This window comes from Haemaphysalis longicornis, unplaced genomic scaffold (assembly GCF_048455015.1).
Source record: "Haemaphysalis longicornis isolate Haplotype H1 unplaced genomic scaffold, Haemaphysalis longicornis Haplotype H1 scaffold_12, whole genome shotgun sequence".
Lineage (NCBI taxonomy): Eukaryota > Metazoa > Arthropoda > Arachnida > Ixodida > Ixodidae > Haemaphysalis > Haemaphysalis longicornis.
In genome coordinates, this window is record NW_027526225.1 from 110,917,192 (window position 1) to 110,937,121 (window position 19,930).

Sequence of the window (19,930 nt, forward strand, 5' to 3'; positions counted from 1 at the left end):
ACGAGAGGCGTCCTGAAGGCACAAGATAAGTTTGATTTCTGAATACCGGGGTTAGAGTTAATGCATTTCTCGCTGCACTTGAGTTGTTTTAATTGCACTTGTATATCTACCATATGCCCTTCCAACTTGGACCTAGTGTGGGCCGCGGTATGTACGAAATAAAATAAATAAGTACACCGTATGGTGCTGCGCGTAACAGTATTTGGCGTCGAGGTATTAGTTCGCGTTTGGTGGGGAATGGTTTAGAACATCGGACAGCCCTCTGTAGCCATGTGCTGTGCTTTTTCGAGCGCCAGTATGGGCAAGTGCTGCCATCTCGTGGAGCCCGACGTAACCAGTGCGGCGTCGCCTTGGCAACATAGACGCTCGGGAAAACGCATGGTGGCGACGCGCATGGTTGCCAGAATTCGTGCCACGCCAGTGAATACAACTTGTACTTTACGGGAAAAATAAATGGCCGACAATGTCACTGGTGCAGGCCTAGAATCTCTTTTCCATCTCACACAATGCCACCGAAACGCCACTCTTCTTTTCCCCGCCGACTTGTCACACCCTTCTGTTCCAATCTCGCTCCTCTAACTATAATTGTGCTGCTGAGCACGAGGTCGCGGGTTCGATTCCCGGCCGCGGCGGCCGCTTTTCTGATGCAGGCGAAAAGCAAAAACACCCGTGATTACGAGATTTCCGCGCACGTTAAAGATCCCCGGGTGGCCACAGTTAATCCGGAGCCCTGCACTACGGCGCGCCTCATCACCTGCGTTGCGCCGGCGCGGTATACCCTACAATCAATCAATCAGTCAAATCCTCTAACTATAAACATGGTGTAGGTTCGCTCACGTCACTTCACTCTTCGCGCGTTCAGGTTCTCGCGCGTCAACTGTTAGCCGCTTTCGTTATCATTAGAACGCGGCCATGTGGCATTGGGTTGGGCGCTAATGCATTCATGTTTTTGGACCAAGACTCAAGACATTGTTTACAACGCGTATGTTTTCATTTGCTGTCGCAAATATCAAGCACACGTCTATTTTAAATGAGAAAGGCACTGCAAAATATCAGTTATGTATAGATATTTTTACTCAAATATTACCAAAGTTTTCTTTTGGCTAAACAATTTTCACTCGAAAAGTTTTGCCTATATTCACTTCCCGGTTCAGAATGCCTGTAACATAAGACCGTATGACAGAATCGAGGAAGAGCCGTCGCGAGTGGCCAGAGTAGTCGGACTGTGTGGCCTAATCTAAGGCGCACGCGATGGGAAGTTCTGTCTCGCCTGTCGAAGGCGCTTTTTTTTCCTTAGAGAGGAGGAGTTCCGCTGACAGTGGTCATGATCTCTTGCTTCTGTGCACGAAGAGAGAGTAGCCCTAACTTTCAAACCAGTGTGGCGTGGCTGATTCGGATTTTTAACATATATTCAAATTCTGTTTGTTTATAGCTATATATGTGTTGTATATTTATACAATGGCATTTTCTCTGCTGTACACATTTCACGTGATTGTGCTGACCACGGTCAGAGTCTTTATATACTTGAAGCATTGCACATGAATATTCCGTGTCCTGTATTTGTATGCAAGGTTTTGTGTGTATTGACAAATATACTTTTTAATACGGGAGTGTTTTATTCCCGGATACACAAAGATTTCAATGACTTCATATCCGTCACGGAAATGACGCCAGTACAACGAAGCAAGCGGCCTGTAAAGGGTGCACCCCTGCACACAGGGTCTTCTTGCGGGGAAGCAGCCTACAGTACTAAAGAGTACGTTATACTTAGGGTTGTCTGTTTTCGGGTTTCATATTTTAACCCAAAAGTGTTTTATGCAGGCATAGACGAAGATTTGACCGACGTCATATCCGTCACGGAAATGACGCCGTACGCCTTTGCTGAAGCGACGTGCCGGCAGGGTGTCGCTCGTCAAGCACACCCACAAGACAGCCGCCGACCCGCGAATAATGCTCAGCCGCAGATTTCGCTGCACGTTTCACTTTCGCAATTTACCGATTCCTATGACAGAGGAATCAACCACAGTTTTTCTGAAAGACAGACAGACAGACAGACAGACAGACAGACAGACAGACAGACAGACAGACAGACAGACCAAAGCTTTCGCGCGTAAGTAGCCGAAGAAAGACTCTTTAAAATTGCCTCCAGCGCATGCGCCGGAGCGCTGTTCCTCAGCACCGTTGCTTCCGCGCACCTATTCGTGGTTCGAGGCGTAGGCGCTCTTCAAGCACGGCGATTGTTGCCGGCACGGTTGCCATGCCCGAGGTGGTGCTGAACGCCACCACGAGCGGCAGCGCCACGTTCGACAGCAGCGCCCGGTAGCTCCGCCTGGTGGCCGCCACGAATAGCAGCGGCAGAATGATCACCGCGTGCAGCGCTAGTCCCGCCATGACGGTGAACAGGTAGCGGCCCATGTGCGACAGAAGCCTCTGCAACGCCAACAACAAAATCAACGAACGGTTTTACTTTAACTCCTGCGGATATCTGCAACAAAACCTTTCGCGCCTTTTCTTTTAGGCGTGCGTTCGTAGCGTGTCAACATTTTAAATCGAAGCTTCACTGATCTCCTCGACCGGTTTCGCCATCGGGGTACATTTGACCTTCATTTGTCCGCAGCTGCGCCGTGCCCTTGGCAACGGATCACGTGACTCGCCAGGCCAAGCTCCGCCGACAGAAGCGATCGCCGCTTCCGGCTTGGCGCATGCGCTCTCTGCAGCTGCTTCGCTCGCTACGTGCATGCGAACTTAATCATGAATGAGAGAGAGGCCAGGCGTCTGGGCCGTCTTCTTTGAGCGCTGCGCGGGAGATGGGGGCTTTGAGCCGTAGTGGGAAAGCGGTGTCTGACCCACGCACACATATCGCCTGGGGAGACATTCGGCTGGGAAAACGGCGGAAGCGGGACTACAACCGCAGAAAAAGGCAGGCCTTGGACAAACAGTATAATAATCAAATCTAAATCAACGGTGAACCAAGTGAAACCAATACATAACAAGGCTAAGCCAAGCTTTCGCTTTGCATACCAGGGTTAGCTGAGTTAAGCCGTAGCCATTTTTAGGGGCCAAGCACCTTAGGACCTCGCTTTGTCCGGGGCTTGGCTTCCGTGTACACAGTGTTGCGCATGCGCGATGAGATTGCATTGGATTGTATTTGGATTAGATTGGATTAAAATGAACTGCATCGGATTGGATTGGATTGGAATTGTATATGCTGTACACACGCGTTGCCACTCGTTTACATGCGCGAGTAGGAAATGCCACGGGGGATTTGCGGTAAGAATGATCCCCAGTGCTTCACCCGCTCTTCAAGATTCACTTTGCGCATGCGCGATGAGATTGCATTGGATTGGATTTGGATTAGATTGGATTAAATTGAATTGAATTGCATCGGATTGGATTGGAATTGTATATGCTGTACACACGCGTTGCCACTCGTTTACATGCGCGAGTAGGAAATGCCACGGGGGATTTACGGTAAGAACGATCCCCAGTGCTTCATCCACTCTTCATGATTCACTTTGTCGAGGTGCGTGAATTTTTTTTATTGCGGCGTTGCCACAAGGCGAATGTGGAACCGAATATGAAGAAGCAGGTAACAGTTTCCTCTTCCGACACTCGCTCCCCGCCCCGTTGGCATTGTTCTGCTGGCCTTCTCCAAACAAGGCCTTCTGAGCATTTTCCTCACAAGGAACCCCAGCAACAATCTTGCAGCACCAAGCAACGCCGCGTCACGCGGACGTCATTCCTGGTACCTCCTGCTCTTGTTTCCGTATGCACTAAAAGCCCGTTTACTTCACGAGTTGAACAATGAAGACTGGACATTTACTGTTCTGAAAGAACTGGATATACCGAGATTAAGTAACTGTGTATAAAAAGCAGCAATGCTTAATAGGTAATAAGTGTATGCGGGTGATCTAGGAACGAAAACAGCTGTGCCTAGAACATCGGTGTTCGACGGATACTTCCTCAAAACAATTTGCTGTAGAAGCCGAAGAAAAGCTTTCCCCTTCTTGGACTCTTTTGATGTAAATTACTTTGACAAATACCGATACAGCGTTCCTGGTAACGCGTACGTAAAGAACCGCTTATTGCGGCTCCCTAACCAATCGGCCTTCTAACCAAGTCAATGGGGTCACCAACAGCAGCAGCGGCTATGAAGAACGCGAAGACAGCGCCTAAATCCCCATCTAAACCCAGCCCATCTGCACACCCAGTTTGCCTTCTCTTATTCCTTCTCCTAGCGCCAGGGGCTTAGAAAACAGTTGAAGTGCGCATGCGCGAAGATATACGTCTGAACAAACAGCTTCACTGGCAACATGACTTTTGTCGCATGAGTTCCAAAATAAACGAGACTCCTTCTAAATACCCCAAACCTCGTTATAAAGAAATTTCTTGCGATAAAAAACTTGCTTTGTTATGAGCGATTCTTCATTAAAAGCAGTGATGCTTTGCACTGAATGCACTGCATGCTGAAACACTTCTAATAAAGCGATTTCGTCACAGCGATGGCTTGCTGTATCTTTCTTTAAAAAGATATTTACCTTTTATTTAATAATTAATTTATTTATTTCAAAACCTTCGATGCCAGGAGAGCGTTACAGAAGGGAGTGGTTAAGTTTGCCAGTATAGTACAAAACAATTGTACACGGGGATATTAGTCAAGTTACACTAGAAATGCCGTTTACACATAGAAAATAATAACGTTTCCAGAAATTATACAAAGCTAATAGCAATATACAGGCTCAAACAATGAATTAAATACAAAGCGAGCATATGAACTAATACAGTGCAATTGAAAACCACCTACCCAATAAAATCAGCGTAGAAGACCAAAATACAAGCAGAAGAAAATACAAAACGAACATACGAACACACTAAACCCACCTACCAAAAAGAAATCAGCATAAAAGATAGGACGACCGAATGCATGTTCGATAAATATACAATGCACGTGTGTAAATAATAAGAAGGGAAAAAAACTGTTTAATTGGGAACGAAAGTAGCGTTCGGCGGCCGTTCGAAATGCGTGCGCATCGGTGATTGTGGCGTTTGAGGTTGGCAGGTGGTTCCATTGTTTCGATGTTTTCGGGATGAAGGAATCACAAAAATAGATTTGTATTGCAATGCGGAACTTTTAACCTTGTAGGGATGATCAGTGCGTGGTCATATATATGACGGGCTAAACAAAGTCGACAGAAGCGCAAATGCTTTCTCGCATCAAAAGTGCGTCAAAACCTTCGTTAAAAGTGCGTCCTAAATTCGCCGAAAGTGCGTCCACTCGACCGTCAAACCTTCAAGAACCCGAATCGCGAGCGGAGAACGAACCAACGCGACGATTTTTCGCGCACTAATAGATGCACCTTGGAACGATCTCAATATACGCCGATACGTGGTTTATGCGGAGAAGGTATACTACTGCACTTCTTCTTCATGATCTATGCGTGTATTGTCCTATCTAGAACTGCTCCTTCGCGTTTTTCAAGTAACCGTTTTCACACAATAGAAGCACCTTTTCAAGCACGCGCCGTGTGTCTAGAGATCTCATCAGAGCTTTTCGGTCTACAAACCGGTCTACGGGGTCATGCATTAGTTTTTTGACCGGACGCCATCGGCCCCACATAGAAAGCTTTCGCTTCAAAAGGTGGTATCACTTAGCATGCTCCGATTAATGTTAAGCTCTTAGCCTATCAGACTTTCATCAGGTCAAAACTTGAATATGCGTCTGTTGTGCGGGACCCGCAAACTAAAAAAAAGATGTCAACCAACTTGAGACGCTCCAATGAAAATGCGTTCGTTTCATTTATGCCAAATATAGACGACAAGACTCCCCCGCGCAGCTTATGACCGACAATAATATCCCCACCCTAGAAACAACAAGGAAACTAAACCGTGTATTGCTTCTTCACAATATATTGACTGAAAAAGTTTCATTGGCTATACCTACATTTCTCAAGCCAGTAACCACGATAAGAACGCGTCACCCACGACAGCATGCTTTAGAGCCTATTTTCGCAAGGTCTAGTTCATTTAAAGATAGCTTCTTTCTGCGTACCATAGGACACTGGAATTTACTTCCTGCATCAATTCTAGCAGCTGTCAATTTTGCCAGAGCAGCCTTTTTGATGGAGGCGAAAAGCAAAAACGCCCGTGTGTACGAGATTTCGGCGCACGTTAAAGATCCCCAGGTGGTCAAAATTATTCCCGAGTCCTCCACTACGGCGCGCCTCATCGCCTGCGTTGCGTCGGCGCGTTCAACCCTACAATTAATCAAATTAATCAAATCAATTTCGCCAGAGAATCGGAGCAGCACTTTTCTTGTTGAAACGATGGTATTGACGTAATACAGTGATGATATCTTGTTTCATATCAGTGTGCTGGTATGATTGACGTAAGCATTCTGCTCGGCTTTGTGATTAATACTGTGCGTGTGCTGTTTTGCCTTATGTTGTTTTCCAGATAGTGTTGTGTTTTGTTGTCGTCGTCGTCGTCGTCATTGTTGTTGTTGTTGTTGTTGTTGTTGTTGTTGTTGTTGTTGTTGCCCCTCCTGCCAGGGCCATTCTGGCCTGCAGTATTTCGAAATAGATAAATAAACCAGCAGTTCGGCGTTGGACGGTTCATTGCGACCCATCGCCGCAGGGCGCAGAATAACGCGCATGCGCACTGGAGCCTACCGACAAGTCTTCGATGTCGACGATGTAGGCGACGGTGAGGAAGAAGACGCCGAAGGGCGAGTAGATGAGCACGAGGTGCGCGATGAGCATCATGGCGTTGCTCAGGCCGATGAAGAAGCCCAGCAGCACGCCGCCCTCGTTGCCCGACAGCACGGCGCCCAGGAGCGCGCAGAACAGCAGGATGCCCGCGCTGTCGTTCACGATGCGCGAGGGGCCCTCGCCGTGCACGCCCGTCGTGTCTGCGTACGCACATTAACATTTATTGCAACAATGCAGGAGAACCTGGACATGACGAAGTTGACAGAAATTCCCAATTTTTCGTTACATGCAGGTTTTGAGTTAAGGCATGGGTGAATGGAGCAGAAACGAAACCAATATGCTATACATAGGTGATTGTGAACTCACCCTTAAATGATATATTTCACAGCGGAAAACTGCGTGATTTGCGCCTGCTGCTTTCACACGAACTTAGTCACTATGTACTGGGTAGTCCAAAAAAAAGCCAGCGCACTCACCACCGTACGAACAGGCGTAGTTTATGTATCGCTTTTGCGTTTTGACACTTTTCGGTGCCTAATTTAACTCGTTCCAAGGACATGCTGAAAAGGTGCCTTTTGGCGAACTTGATGCTTTTTGCCCCCCTCAAAATGGTTGAAAGGGTGCTAGTTGGGATAATGTACCGGGCGGCGACGTCCTTCGTTCTCGCCGGCGGAGACGGCATGCGAGCTTGTTTTGAAAAGACAAAACTGTTTGTTTCCTGGCAGCAGAACTTATCATCGACAAGCCGACACCACAGGTCGCAATGGAGACGCGCGCGACTACTCGAGGACAGGCAGACCTAGCGTATTAACCAACACTGCCCTCACAAGGGCGGAGTTCATTAAGTTAGTGAATTTCTCCAGCCAATTTTCCATGAAAAGTGCCAAAAAACAACGGCTTATCTGAGAAGCAAACTCGTTACAACAAGGTTAATCATCGCAGCGCCTTCTTTACATAGAGGTCGCAAATACATGGGTTTCAATAGGGCTGCCAATGGGGAATTTAAAACTTCGTTAAATCCGGGTATTCGTTACATATAGGTTCGTTACATCCAGGATTAATCGTACAATTAAAAATGATTTAACAAACGTTGTTGACGTGGAAGTAAAGCTGTCTGCGGACGACTGCATGTTCCACCAAGTGGGAGTACTTGGCAAAGAATGCTACACATGAATACAATATTGACAAGCGTCTTCCAACTTACTGGGAAACGACATTGCGGTGATTGCATCCTGAAACAAAGTTACCAGGGAGAGGTTATCTGGCAGCTCAGCTATCAGACATATTTTAATCACGCGTCATTACGATCATGTAATCTTAGCGGCCGTATAAGCGTTCTCAGCGTGTATACTATAGTAATTGGCAAAAAAAAAAATCTTACCGTGTGCATAGAAGCCTCCACGATGTTTTCCGGAAATATGCCCCTGTTTAGATGGATCAGAAATGCAGAAGCACCGACTACTTATTTCTGGTTTTCTTAATTATGTCGTCTAATATAAGAAGACAGTACCGGAAGTAAACGGACAAAGCCCCCTTTTTTGTTGTTTTACGAAAGTGATAGGCAAACTTTAGGTGTTACCATGTGTCTCCCTCTCTCTGCCTCTCTCTCTCTTACACACAAACGCACGCGACCGCACACGCACACACGCACACGCGCAGACACACACGCACATGCATACGCGCACGTGCACACACGCACACGCACAGGCACACGCACGCACACACGCACACGCACAGGCACATGCACACGCGCGCGCACACACACTCACCCGCCTACAAACAAGTACCTATAATAACCGTACACGTACGACTCCCGAGACTGCGCCTACACTTAAACTCCCCCCCCCCCCCCCCCGTATCTGTCAAAAATGTATTACCCCACAAGACACTTCCCACCTAGTCAATGAATGTATCCTGGACATAGGAAGCAGAACGTCCCCTCCTCTTACCCATTTGCTCTATAACGAACGTTTGTTCACCAACCTTAACCCGCTGTTAGAAGTGAGTCCTGCCCCTTCGCTCTCCCCCCGAACGATCAGCCTTCCCTGTCGCCAGGACCGACCTCTGGCCAGTGAGACGTTTTGCGTTGCCTGAAGATTGAGGGCGTTGGCCGAATGAAAGAGGTTTAGTCTGCACTTTCGGGAACATCGCATCTTTCTTTTTACCCAGCGCCGCAGCAAGCACACCATGCTCCAGAACGATTTCCACGGTGCCGTTCCGCGAACAAACGTCTCAGCGGTGCGTCACCTGATGACGTCGTAAATCATGTCGGCCGTGCCGTTGTTCAGTGGCTCGTAGAGCCGCGCCCTCGGCGGGATGGGCTCGGGTACGGTGGTGCGGCCTGGCTGCACCGTAAGCGCGACCAACAGGGCGCTCACCAGCGCCGAGAGCTTCGCGAGCAGCGCGTACACCAGCGCCCGGCGCAGCACTCGAAGCGACAGCGAGAGCTCCATCGAGCCCATGGCGGCGACCACGCTGGACACGCCGAGCGGTAGTACCGTCTCGCGGAGCATTCGCTTCAGAAGCTCGCCCGGGAAAGCCAGGTACATGACCTGCGAGGGGCAGCCGGGAAGGAAAACGAGACTGCCAAACGACGTTGCGGGTGACTAGATCGATAAAAGTGATTTTTAACACGAAAGTGTCTTATTTCGGGATACAACCAACAATTGACTGACGTCATATCCGTCACAGAAGTGACGCCAGTACAAGGAAGCAAGCGGCCTGTAAAGGGTGAACCCCTGCACACAGGGTCTTCTTGCGGGGAAGCAACCTTTAGCACTAAAGAATTGGTTATACTCAGGGCTGTTCGTTTAAGGCTTTTATATTTTGACAGAAAAGTGTTTTATGCCGGGATACACCAAGATTTCACTGACATTATATCCGTCACGGCGCCAGTACACCTTTGCCGAAGCGGCCCGCCAGCAGGACGTCGCTCGCCAAGCACACCCACAAGACAGCCGCCGACAAGCAAGTCATGATCAGCTGCAGACTTCGCTGCATATTCACATTTCAATTTCGTGTTTTACCGATTCCTGTGACAGAGGAATCAACCACAGTTTTACCATTTGATGCCCAATGGTGCTCAGGAGCAACAACCCAAACAATATTTTTTATCTCGCACTTTGTGAGGTTTTTTTTCGCTATTTAACACCATCTGTTGACAGACAAAGGTTCCCGGACCATAAAAAATTAAAAATAGACAGGGCAGCACGTACTTCCGTGTGCTAAAAAAAGCTCTTGTTTATCCGCATCAACTCGCACCCAGCCAGGGGTGTCAATGGGCAGGTGACACGTGAGCGAAAGTGTGCAATTTCATTGTTAATACAAATGATAGAAATACAAACTTTGTGTTATTGTCTTCACTTGAGCCATCGGTAATGCTGATCAAGGTAACTGTCTTGTTCAACTGATCAATGGGCAACGCGAGCCGGTGTTTGCCAGTGCCCAGTAGGTCAGTGTGTCCGTTCTAATGAACCAAATTTTTTCTGACTTCATATTTGTGATGTTGGAAGTTTGTTTAAACCTTAAAACTGTTCACAATTTTAAGCAAAAAATTAAAGTTTTCGGCATCAAAGGGTTAACGCGAAAGCGTTGAGTGGCTCTTCTTGACTTAAACAGCGCGATGTGCCCGGGACAAGAATAAACGGCGACAAACGTTTGTCGTCGTCGTCTTGTCTCGTCCTCGTTGGGTGGTTTAGTCAAGAGCGCGCTAGCAAACCATGTAGCCCAGGTTTCATGTTGATTTATTGATTGGCTTATTTAGCGGTAATTCCACCCTGCCAGAAACGCAAAACGAAACTTCCGTCTTCTAAATTCCAATCTGGCTTGAAGCCAGGCCCGCATGACATCTTCCATTAAATTTACAACCCATGGAGTGGGGGATATCGGCCTTAAATTTTCTCAAACTAATTTTTTTCCTGGTTTTGGGATAACAACGACCTTGGTGTGCTTCCAGGATTCAAGAATGTTGCCAAAGTGCAAGCACTTGTCTATATATTTCGTGAGCGTTATTACGAAACTGACATCCATATTTCTGGGAGTTTTAACAGTAATACCATCTCTTCCTGCTGCAGCAGATGAGGTTCAGAGTTTCTAGAGAGCACCTCGTACTTCAGATTCTGTGATTGATTGATTCATCCGTCTGGATCGGAGTCACCCGTATAGTTACGGAGTGCTGTTTGTGGAGTTGTATGAGACGCCCGTGTAGCTACCGAGTGCTGTTCGTGGAGTTGTGTGAGATATCTGCCTAACTTTTAGAAGGAAGACACCATCTGAAAGGAAATTTTCATGCATAATTCTGAGGACGCCCTTTCTTTGTGCCGATCTGCAGTTATTAGAGTCCAAAATATATCTTAGGAGATGCCAAGAGTGTTTTAAACCGAGCTTTCCATTCATTTGCTCACACAATTGACCCGTTGTTGTTAGCGAGATTTTTGGGCCTAGTCTTCAATGGCTTTAGACTCTGAAAGCCACTCTGAAAGCCACTAGATAGGCTTTCAGAGTATCGGCACTCTTTTCTCTCACTGTTTTATGCCGCCGGCAGCGACCGTTGGCCCAACCGCGCCACATTACATTTGTTTAAGCCTGTACACCCATGGGCGCAGACGTTTTGGTGCCGCTGTGTTGCCGCATGCGAGCGTACTTCGATCATTCCTCATTTTCGGAGAGCAGGGTGGTGGCGCAGTCGCGCTATCTCTAAAAATTATCACAGCTGTCATGGCTGCAAGCAGGGCCCGGAAAAATGCCGCCAGTCAAGGTCGGCGACAATTGGGCGCATAAAGCTGGCCACTCTGGCGACAGGCACAAAATGGCCGCTACAACTCGTCCGCGTGTGTATGGTTCCTAGAAATATATATAGCGTGTGTCAGCGTCGCTACTCAGAAGCGTAGCTTATCTAGTGGTTCTAGCTTTAGCGACGGTGGCTATTTCGAGATTAAGTTTGCGATTATGCCTTTGCTTACACCGCTGCTCTTCGAGACTTTTATGTGCCTCCGTAGAGGGTGGTTGTCTGCTAAGGTATTGTCCTCTCCAGTTTGTACGTAAGCAGTGGTTAACTCTGCTTCCTGCTGGAGTCCTAATATCCATTCGTCCAGTCGTTCGATTTTGTCAGGGGTGGTCTGTTCAAGGCCCGAAACAAGTCCCACTTGGCTATTTTAGTGGTTATCTTTTGTTTGCATTTGGGTTAGTTTTGCCTAACGTCAATCGACATAATAAAATGATCGCTGCCAAGGTTTGCTAGGGTGTTAGCCCATTTAAATTACACTAGGTTTCTTCCGTATGTTAGATCTCGACAGGTGTCTCTGCCTACACTATTTTCTATTCGATTCGGTGTGGCTGGGTCTGTGTAGGGCGTTAAGTGGCAGATTTGACGTGATTCCAGAGGTGCGTTCTTTTTTTCGTGCTATGTTTGTTGGTTGATTGTAGGGTTTAATGCGCCGACGCAACGCAGGCGATGAGGCGCGCCGTAGTGGAGTTATCCGGATGAATTTTGACCACCTGGGGATCTTTAACGTGCGCCGAAATCTCGTACACACGGGCGTTCTAACCACAGGTCATGTGGTGGGCATTGAAGTAACGTTTCATTAATTACAGCTATAATCGGAGGATGGTTGATTGAGTGATTGTAGGGTTTAACGCGCCGACGCAACGCAGGCGATGAGGCGCGCCGTAGTGGAGGGCTCCGGATTAATTTTGACCACCTGGGGATCTTTAACGTGCGCCGAAATCTCGTACACACGGGCGTTTTTGCTTTTCGCCTCCATCAGAAAAGCGGCCGCCGCGGCCGGGAATCGAACCCGCGACCTCGTGTAATCGGAGGATGGAAGCTCCTGGGACCACCTACACGTTCAGCACACACAAGGCGGGTAGGTCTCTCTTAGTTGGGACTAGCTCAATGAGGAGGCCGTCCAGATCCGTCATTTCGAGTTGATGCTAAATAGCGGTAAATCCCTCTGAACTAGAGTTACTGTGTTTGACTTTTGATTGCCAGGAGGTGAAAACGACGTGTAGCCCGGAAGATTAGCTTTACGGGGGAGCCTTTTATATGGCTAACACGTCAGGGGTTTTGAACGTGTAGGTAAAGGGGAAGCCTTGGTTTGATTGATGGTGTGGTTTTGCGCGCCCATGCTGGGCCTGGGCTTTTCAAATACGCCGTAATTGAGCGCTCCGGATTAATTTTGAACACCAAGGGACCTTTAACGTGCGGCGAAATCTCGACACAAAGGCGTTTTCAATTTTAGCCTCCATCTGAAAAACAGCCATTGCGGTCTGCGTCTCCGTAGTTAAACGCCTTAGCCACAGAGCCACCGCGGTGGGTGCAAAGACCAGCGGTTCAAGACTAGCGGTTATCAGACTTCCCTAATAATGCGCAGAGCCGCTGTTGGGCATCCCCGACGCTTCTTCTCTGGCCTAGCGGCGAACAGCTTAATACAACAAAGGGAAAAAGCGCGTTGATAGACAACGTCTGCGCATGCGCAGAGCCGCTGTTGGGCATCCCGGACGCTTCTGCTCTCGCCTAGCGGCGCAGCAGTCATTATACTATCACTGCTAAACGCGCGGCGCGAATTTCAGCTACAAAGCGAATTGATACCAGAGGCACCTTGTCGCACAAATTTGCGAACCTTCACGTCTCAGCATAAATTTTCTTTTCGCACCAAGGCGCGTTGTTGTCTTCAAACGATCGCACAAAACAGCTATTTTTTACAACCAGCCTCAAGGCCAATATCCTGGGCACTGTAGGTGATTTTAACTGACAACGTATGGGTTCGAGCTAGTTGGTACTCCGTACAAAACCACAGTTAAGCGCGAAAAAAAATTCGCACAAGGACAGGCACTTGCCCTTAGCGCCTGTCCTCGTCGGTCACCTCTTCGACTGATTTTTTTTTTTTTTCGCGCTTAACAATGGTTCCTAATTAGTTTTCAATAAGACCCATTGTGCTCTTCACAAAATTGGTTTTTTGTTAAGCAGATGCTCACAGTGAACAACCTTTTACAGGCCTCAACGGAATTGCATTTGTCACACGTGGCGGGTACGCCCGCAATGAGAGCTGTCGCTGCAATATGAATGATATGGGTCTAGAAACTCTGTTCATAGCCAGATTTAAAAGCATTGGCCATAGTATACAACCCTGAGGCACCTGTGGTAGGCGTGCTTACCTGCCTTGCCGTCCAGGGTTTGTTGGACAAGTAACGAACCATGAAACCGATGCTGATCCCGCTAAAGACGGATACGAACATGGCGATGTTGAAGATGCTCTCGAAGACGATGCTGGGGCTGCGGCCCACCCTGTTCTCCGTCGGTGGTTCCTCGGTATACGAAGGCAGCACATCCGGAAAAATCGATGAGCCAGTTCTGGAGCGCATGACGGTAACGGCGGGAGGTTGCCTTGCCGCAGACCATGGCTCGTCAGCGTCGCGGCGGGCGTTTCTTTCGGCCTGGGTGGAGGAGGTTACCAACACTCAGTACATCCAAGTACAACTTAAGTACCAAGTACAACATAAGTTGCAAGTGCTCCTCATCGCCGTATCCTGCTGTTCCTCAGCGGGGCGGAGAAAGTGCGTTACTGCAAGCATTTCGAACGTCACAAGAGCCGTTTCCGTTGAAAAAGCAGACGATGTCACGCATTAAGCGCAATTTCCTTTCAAAATGCTCGCGCATGTTGACATCCCGGTCCGTAGCTTCGGCGGAGTGATACACTACCGGAGCTATTGACGTTCTAAACGTATACGAAACTGAATTTTCTCTCTCCCTTGTCTGTCCAGAGCAGTTCGCGGGCAGTCCAAACTGCTCTGGCAATATAAATTCTATGGGGAAATAAAATGCTGTTGTGCTTTGGAGCAGCTTCGAGCAGTCCATGATGTCAGACAAAAGAGGTTTATGGTCTGACAGCTAGGTAAATGTTCCAAAGTTGATTGATTGATTGATTGATTGATTGATTGATTGATTGATTGATTGATTGATTGATTGATTGATTGATTGATTGATTGATTGATTGATTGATTGATTGATTGATTGATTGATTGATTGATTGATTGATTGATTGATTGATTGATTGATTGATTGATTGATTGATTGATTGATTGATTGATTGATTGATTGATTGATTGATTGATTGATTGATTGATTGATTGATTGATTGATTGATTGATTGATTGATTGATTGATTGATTGATTGATTGATTGATTGATTGATTGATTGATTGATTGATTGATTGATTGATTGATTGATTGATTGATTGATTGATTGATTGATTGATTGATTGATTGATTGATTGATTGATTGATTGATTGATTGATTGATTGATTGATTGATTGATTGATTGATTGATTGATTGATTGATTGATTGATTGATTGATTGATTGATTGATTGATTGATTGATTGATTGATTGATTGATTGATTGATTGATTGATTGATTGATTGATTGATTGATTGATTGATTGATTGATTGATTGATTGATTGATTGATTGATTGATTGATTGATTGATTGATTGATTGATTGATTGATTGATTGATTGATTGATTGATTGATTGATTGATTGATTGATTGATTGATTGATTGATTGATTGATTGATTGATTGATTGATTGATTGATTGATTGATTGATTGATTGATTGATTGATTGATTGATTGATTGATTGATTGATTGATTGATTGATTGATTGATTGATTGATTGATTGATTGATTGATTGATTGATTGATTGATTGATTGATTGATTGATTGATTGATTGATTGATTGATTGATTGATTGATTGATTGATTGATTGATTGATTGATTGATTGATTGATTGATTGATTGATTGATTGATTGATTGATTGATTGATTGATTGATTGATTGATTGATTGATTGATTGATTGATTGATTGATTGATTGATTGATTGATTGATTGATTGATTGATTGATTGATTGATTGATTGATTGATTGATTGATTGATTGATTGATTGTGGGGTTTTAACGCGCCGGCGCAAAGCAGGCGATGAGGCGCGCCGTTGTGGAGGGCTCCGAATTCATTTTGACCACCTGGGTATCTTTAACGTGCGCCGAAATCTCGTGCACACAGGCCTTTTACTGCAAAGCAGTATATGCCTAACCCCCCCCCCCCCCCTTCCAGATTTCATCCCCGTGAAGCAGATTTACTCGGGGCCTCTCCTGGGCTCCTCCTCGCCGCCACCGACCCCTATTTAAAACGGTTATCGCAACAATTATTCCCCTCGCCACCACTGATACCTCTTTCACAAGTTTCGCAGTCCGCTGACAGCGGCCGTAGCGCCGTTATCAAATGATTGCGGGGAATCAAATCAACACCAGCACGAATTGTGTCACCCAAAACAGTTGCAACCACCGCCGCCGAGTGTGTAGCCGCGGCCGTTGCCGCTTCGAATTCCACCTCGTTCACTAGCTGCGCGCCCCTGCCGGTTAAAAGCAACTTGCCCCGTTGCATGGCCGGCGTGAGCACATTATTATTCTTTAGCTTGAAAGCCATTCCGAGCATAGGGTTTCATACTAACATATACTATAAGGAAATCTGTCGCGGCAGTCACGGGCCGCCGTGGGCAGAGCCATTGCCGCTTGCGACGTTCCTCGCCTACTTGAAAAAAGGGTGTGGTAGTTTCTCCCCCTTAAGGGTGGAACAGGAATGTATCATATATTTCTCCCTAAGAGGTACAAAGATTCTCCCTTTAAGAGGGAGGAGCGCGTTTCTACCCCTAGGAGTGGAGGAAGATTTCCCCCTTTCGTGAGCTAATGAAGGAGTGTTCCTCCCCTGGCAGCGTCACCCAAGCAAGGCTTGTCGTGCAAAAAAGGCCTAGCGAGCTGATCGGTTTGAGGATCGAGGAAGTACAAATACGTAGGTTACCGTGGTTGTGTGCGCTTAAAATACGCTAAAATAACAAAGAAATTACCTACCGAGCACCAGAACTGCGGTTAGCAAGCGATGTCGCCAATCGTATACGCGCCTTCTTGCATTCGTCTCGCTGCGCGCCCCGCCTACGCGTTCAGAGCGAACGCGCCGCAGTAAACAAAGCAGAAGTCATACCGATTGCTTCCGAAATGCCGCCTTTATTTCCGAAAGGCTCGTAACCCCGCCGTTCACCGCACTCGAGATCACAAGCATCCAGTGCGGCCGTTTGAGAACAACCAGTTGTTGTTAGTCGTCTTACCTTGCTACAACCGACGCATCAAAACGCGGATCGTCTGCAATCTCAGCGCAAAGGCAATGCAGGCAACACGAAAAACGTATCCGTCGCTGTCGCAACCATCGCAACCGTCCGAGCGAGGAGATGACAATGCCCGCCCCCTGGCGTGCTCGAAGTAAAGCAACCGTAAACGTTTTAAAATGACCGATAGATGACGCAAAAAAAAAAAAATCACGCCATATCCACGGAATGAATGATGATAAGTGGGGCGAAGCTCGAGAGGGGAAGATCATCGGTAACCGTAACTCTCCCGTGAAAGTTCGCCCATTACATCATTAAGAAAGACGTAAGACTGTGTGCGTACATTGTACAAATCAACTTTTATTTTCGGAGTCAATGCTCCCAGGCCCAGACCTGGTGAAAGACCCCGCGCCATCGAGGACTACCCCGCACCACCACCACAATTTGTCACGTAGGATGGGACACAACGGTAAAGAAAGAACTTTTATTTAGGGCGAACTTGTGCCCGAACAAGACGAGAGGAAACGAGCAAAGGTCCTTGCGTCTCGTTCGATCTCCGAAAACGACTGCCTGCGTTCGTGGCGTGATCTCTTGCGTGATCTCCCCCTCGCAGTGCACGGGCGAACACAGACAAGCTCGCGCTCCCGGTGCCGAGTTTGCGCTGCCGGTTGCAGCCGGTTCTTGCGCGTGCAACGCGGCCCACTTTGCGACATCTCCGAAAGCATGCGGCGGTCACGTACCACGAGACACAAGGGATGGACAGACCCATGACTTAAGGAGCTTCGCCCCTAAAAGTAGGGGTGGGTAGGGCAGCTACTAGGCATCACCATCAGTGAGCACTTACATCAAGGCGTTTCCTTGGAAGTTTCCTTTATGACCCACAAGTGGACATCACCGATCAGAACGAGGAGGGCGATCAGGCAGCCACGGCGACGTGCTGCACGTGCAATACCGGTGCCTCTCCAACGTTAAGGCACCTACTGTGGGACTGCCCCGGCCTTTCACCGCTGAGGAACAGGCACAAAGGCGCCGGCGTTACATCATTGGAAGAATGGACAACTCCGCCCCCTCACTTGGACGCCGCGAGCACGATCCTTTCTTTGTGGGAGTTCGTGCGAGCGGCAGAACTGACCGGACGACTCCGACGGCCGCCCCACTCCCTATCCCTTCTCCCCTCTTCCCCAACTAGGCTACCAAGCCCCCCGTATCGTTAATAAAGTTTCATTCCTTCCTTCCTTTATGGATAACGTATACAATTATAGCCAACGTCAAGGAGACCGCATGTAGGCGGGCACATATTGGGAAGGAACATAGCACAACACAGCGACATACACTTCGGTTAAAGGCACTGCCAACGCACAATACACGCAACACACAACATCGCAAGCATAATACACGTATACACCACAACATATAGTACACTTTTCACATGTCCGCATGATCACAAGCCACAACTAAACCACTAAACGTTGAAACGGCGACAAAGTATATATCATCCTGACCGCCGAGAATGCAGGTAGGAACAGTGAGATCGTTGCTTGTTTCGATACCCCACGGCAGTGCGTAAGCCTTAGGTGGGTTTTGTTATTTCATCAAATAAAACTCGTGCAATTGCAAACTTTTATTAAGTTGAGGTTTTAAAAGAAGCAGTAAAATAGCTCAAAGAAGAAAAAACGTTTCACGAAACAGTGCGGCAGGTATGTTTGGGTAATGATACTTATTGCCTCGCCTTCGCTATTTTACCGTAGAGCGCACCGCTGGTCTGGCAACCACTCAGCCAATTTTACCGAATGGGGGCTTTTTGTTGTTGGTCATGGAGGAAGTAAAAGTTAGGAGACGGCGCTACCGGAGAAACGTGAAGCCTATACATAAAAAGTAAAATCGAAGTCGGCCCAGGCGTCACTGCACCACGTGACCCCATCGCGCCGCCGCCGCGAGCTCTTCAATTTCGTCTGCTCGAAACTACTCTGCTGCCCGTTGTCGCGAAGCCTGATATATGCTGGTTTTTTTTCCCACGGCATACGCGGCACTCCTGCCCGCACGCGGGCATGAGATCACCGAGCAGACAAATGCAGGAAGGACGGGGAAAAGCTACCGCCAACCAAACACGAGAGAAGCGCCGGAGTCAGAGACCGCCGCCGCCGCCGCCGGCCCACCCGACCATGGAGGTCACGTGCTGGGCTGACTTCGGCGGCTTGAGAAGGAGAAACGGCGGAGGGAGCGGCTTCAACGGAGCTGGGCTTGCGAAGGCTAGCTGCGTGACGTCATGCCGTCTCCTAACTTTTTTCTTCCTCCATGTTGTTGGTAACTGATGCGTCAATATGCTGCGGTCCGTGCTCGTTGACGAAAAAAGGGGCAGTTTGCTATCACCGCTGACCTCTTTTACCCTTGGGCGTCAGTATAAAACGTCCGCAAATGCAGTGGTAACGTTGAACAGGGCGCAGGTGAACAGGGCGCAGGCGAGTCGCCCACAGCAAACATGCAGCGGTGCCCTCAGAATGTGCTTCAAACACACGGCTGGCGAGCCGTGCGTTAGCGTGGCGGGCACATGGTAATGATAAAAAGAAAGACAGCGAGAAAACAAGCAAGCAGCACATCACAGGGGAGGTGTTGGTCATAGTCGTCGTATGCGCCCGATCGGCGAAAGCCACAGTGCAACCGGACTCTGGTGCAACGATGAACGGTTTCGTTTTCGGCGCCGGCGCCGACAGATCGCAGACGACAGGGGAGAATATTTCCTCCCCCATTTCGGTGTTTCGTGGAGGCCGTACAGAGGGCGCTACGTGTAATTAGCTAAAGGGAGAATCTCGCTGGTCCGGGGGAGAAAACCCTCGATTTCCTCCTTTTTTCTACCCTTTTTTCTTAGAGTGTAGAATATAGGAACTATACCTACTTGGCTTAGCTAGCCATATGGCTTTTTTTGTCTGGAAGCCAAAATCAACAAAATAGGGTAATATTTTGCTTTTGTTCATCGTGCATAAAGCTTCTACATAATCACTGACAAATCATTCTTTTTTAAGGTTAAATTTTATAATTACAAAACAAATTTGATGAACCTTCT

At 47.7% G+C, this 19,930-nt stretch overlaps 1 protein-coding gene across 5 annotated transcripts in view; it reads right to left on the reverse strand.

The window, feature by feature from the left end:
* LOC144163240 (excitatory amino acid transporter 3-like) overlaps positions 1 to 19,930 on the reverse strand; it is a 63,672-nt gene that overhangs the window by 18,532 nt on the left and 25,210 nt on the right. For 3 of the 5 annotated variants that reach the window (XM_077694110.1, XM_077694107.1, XM_077694111.1), the window contains 5 exons: positions 13,863 to 14,141; positions 8,955 to 9,290; positions 8,089 to 8,131; positions 6,669 to 6,907; positions 2,196 to 2,430 (listed from right to left, as the gene is read on the reverse strand). In XM_077694110.1, coding sequence (XP_077550236.1) covers positions 2,196 to 2,430; positions 6,669 to 6,907; positions 8,089 to 8,131; positions 8,955 to 9,290; positions 13,863 to 14,069 — 1,060 coding nt within the window. In that variant the 5' untranslated portion in view covers positions 14,070 to 14,141. Of the gene's footprint in view, positions 1 to 2,195; positions 2,431 to 6,668; positions 6,908 to 7,911; positions 7,940 to 8,088; positions 8,132 to 8,954; positions 9,291 to 13,862; positions 14,142 to 19,930 lie in introns of all 5 variants that reach the window. The other 2 variants (XM_077694108.1, XM_077694109.1) reach the window with 2 other exon arrangements.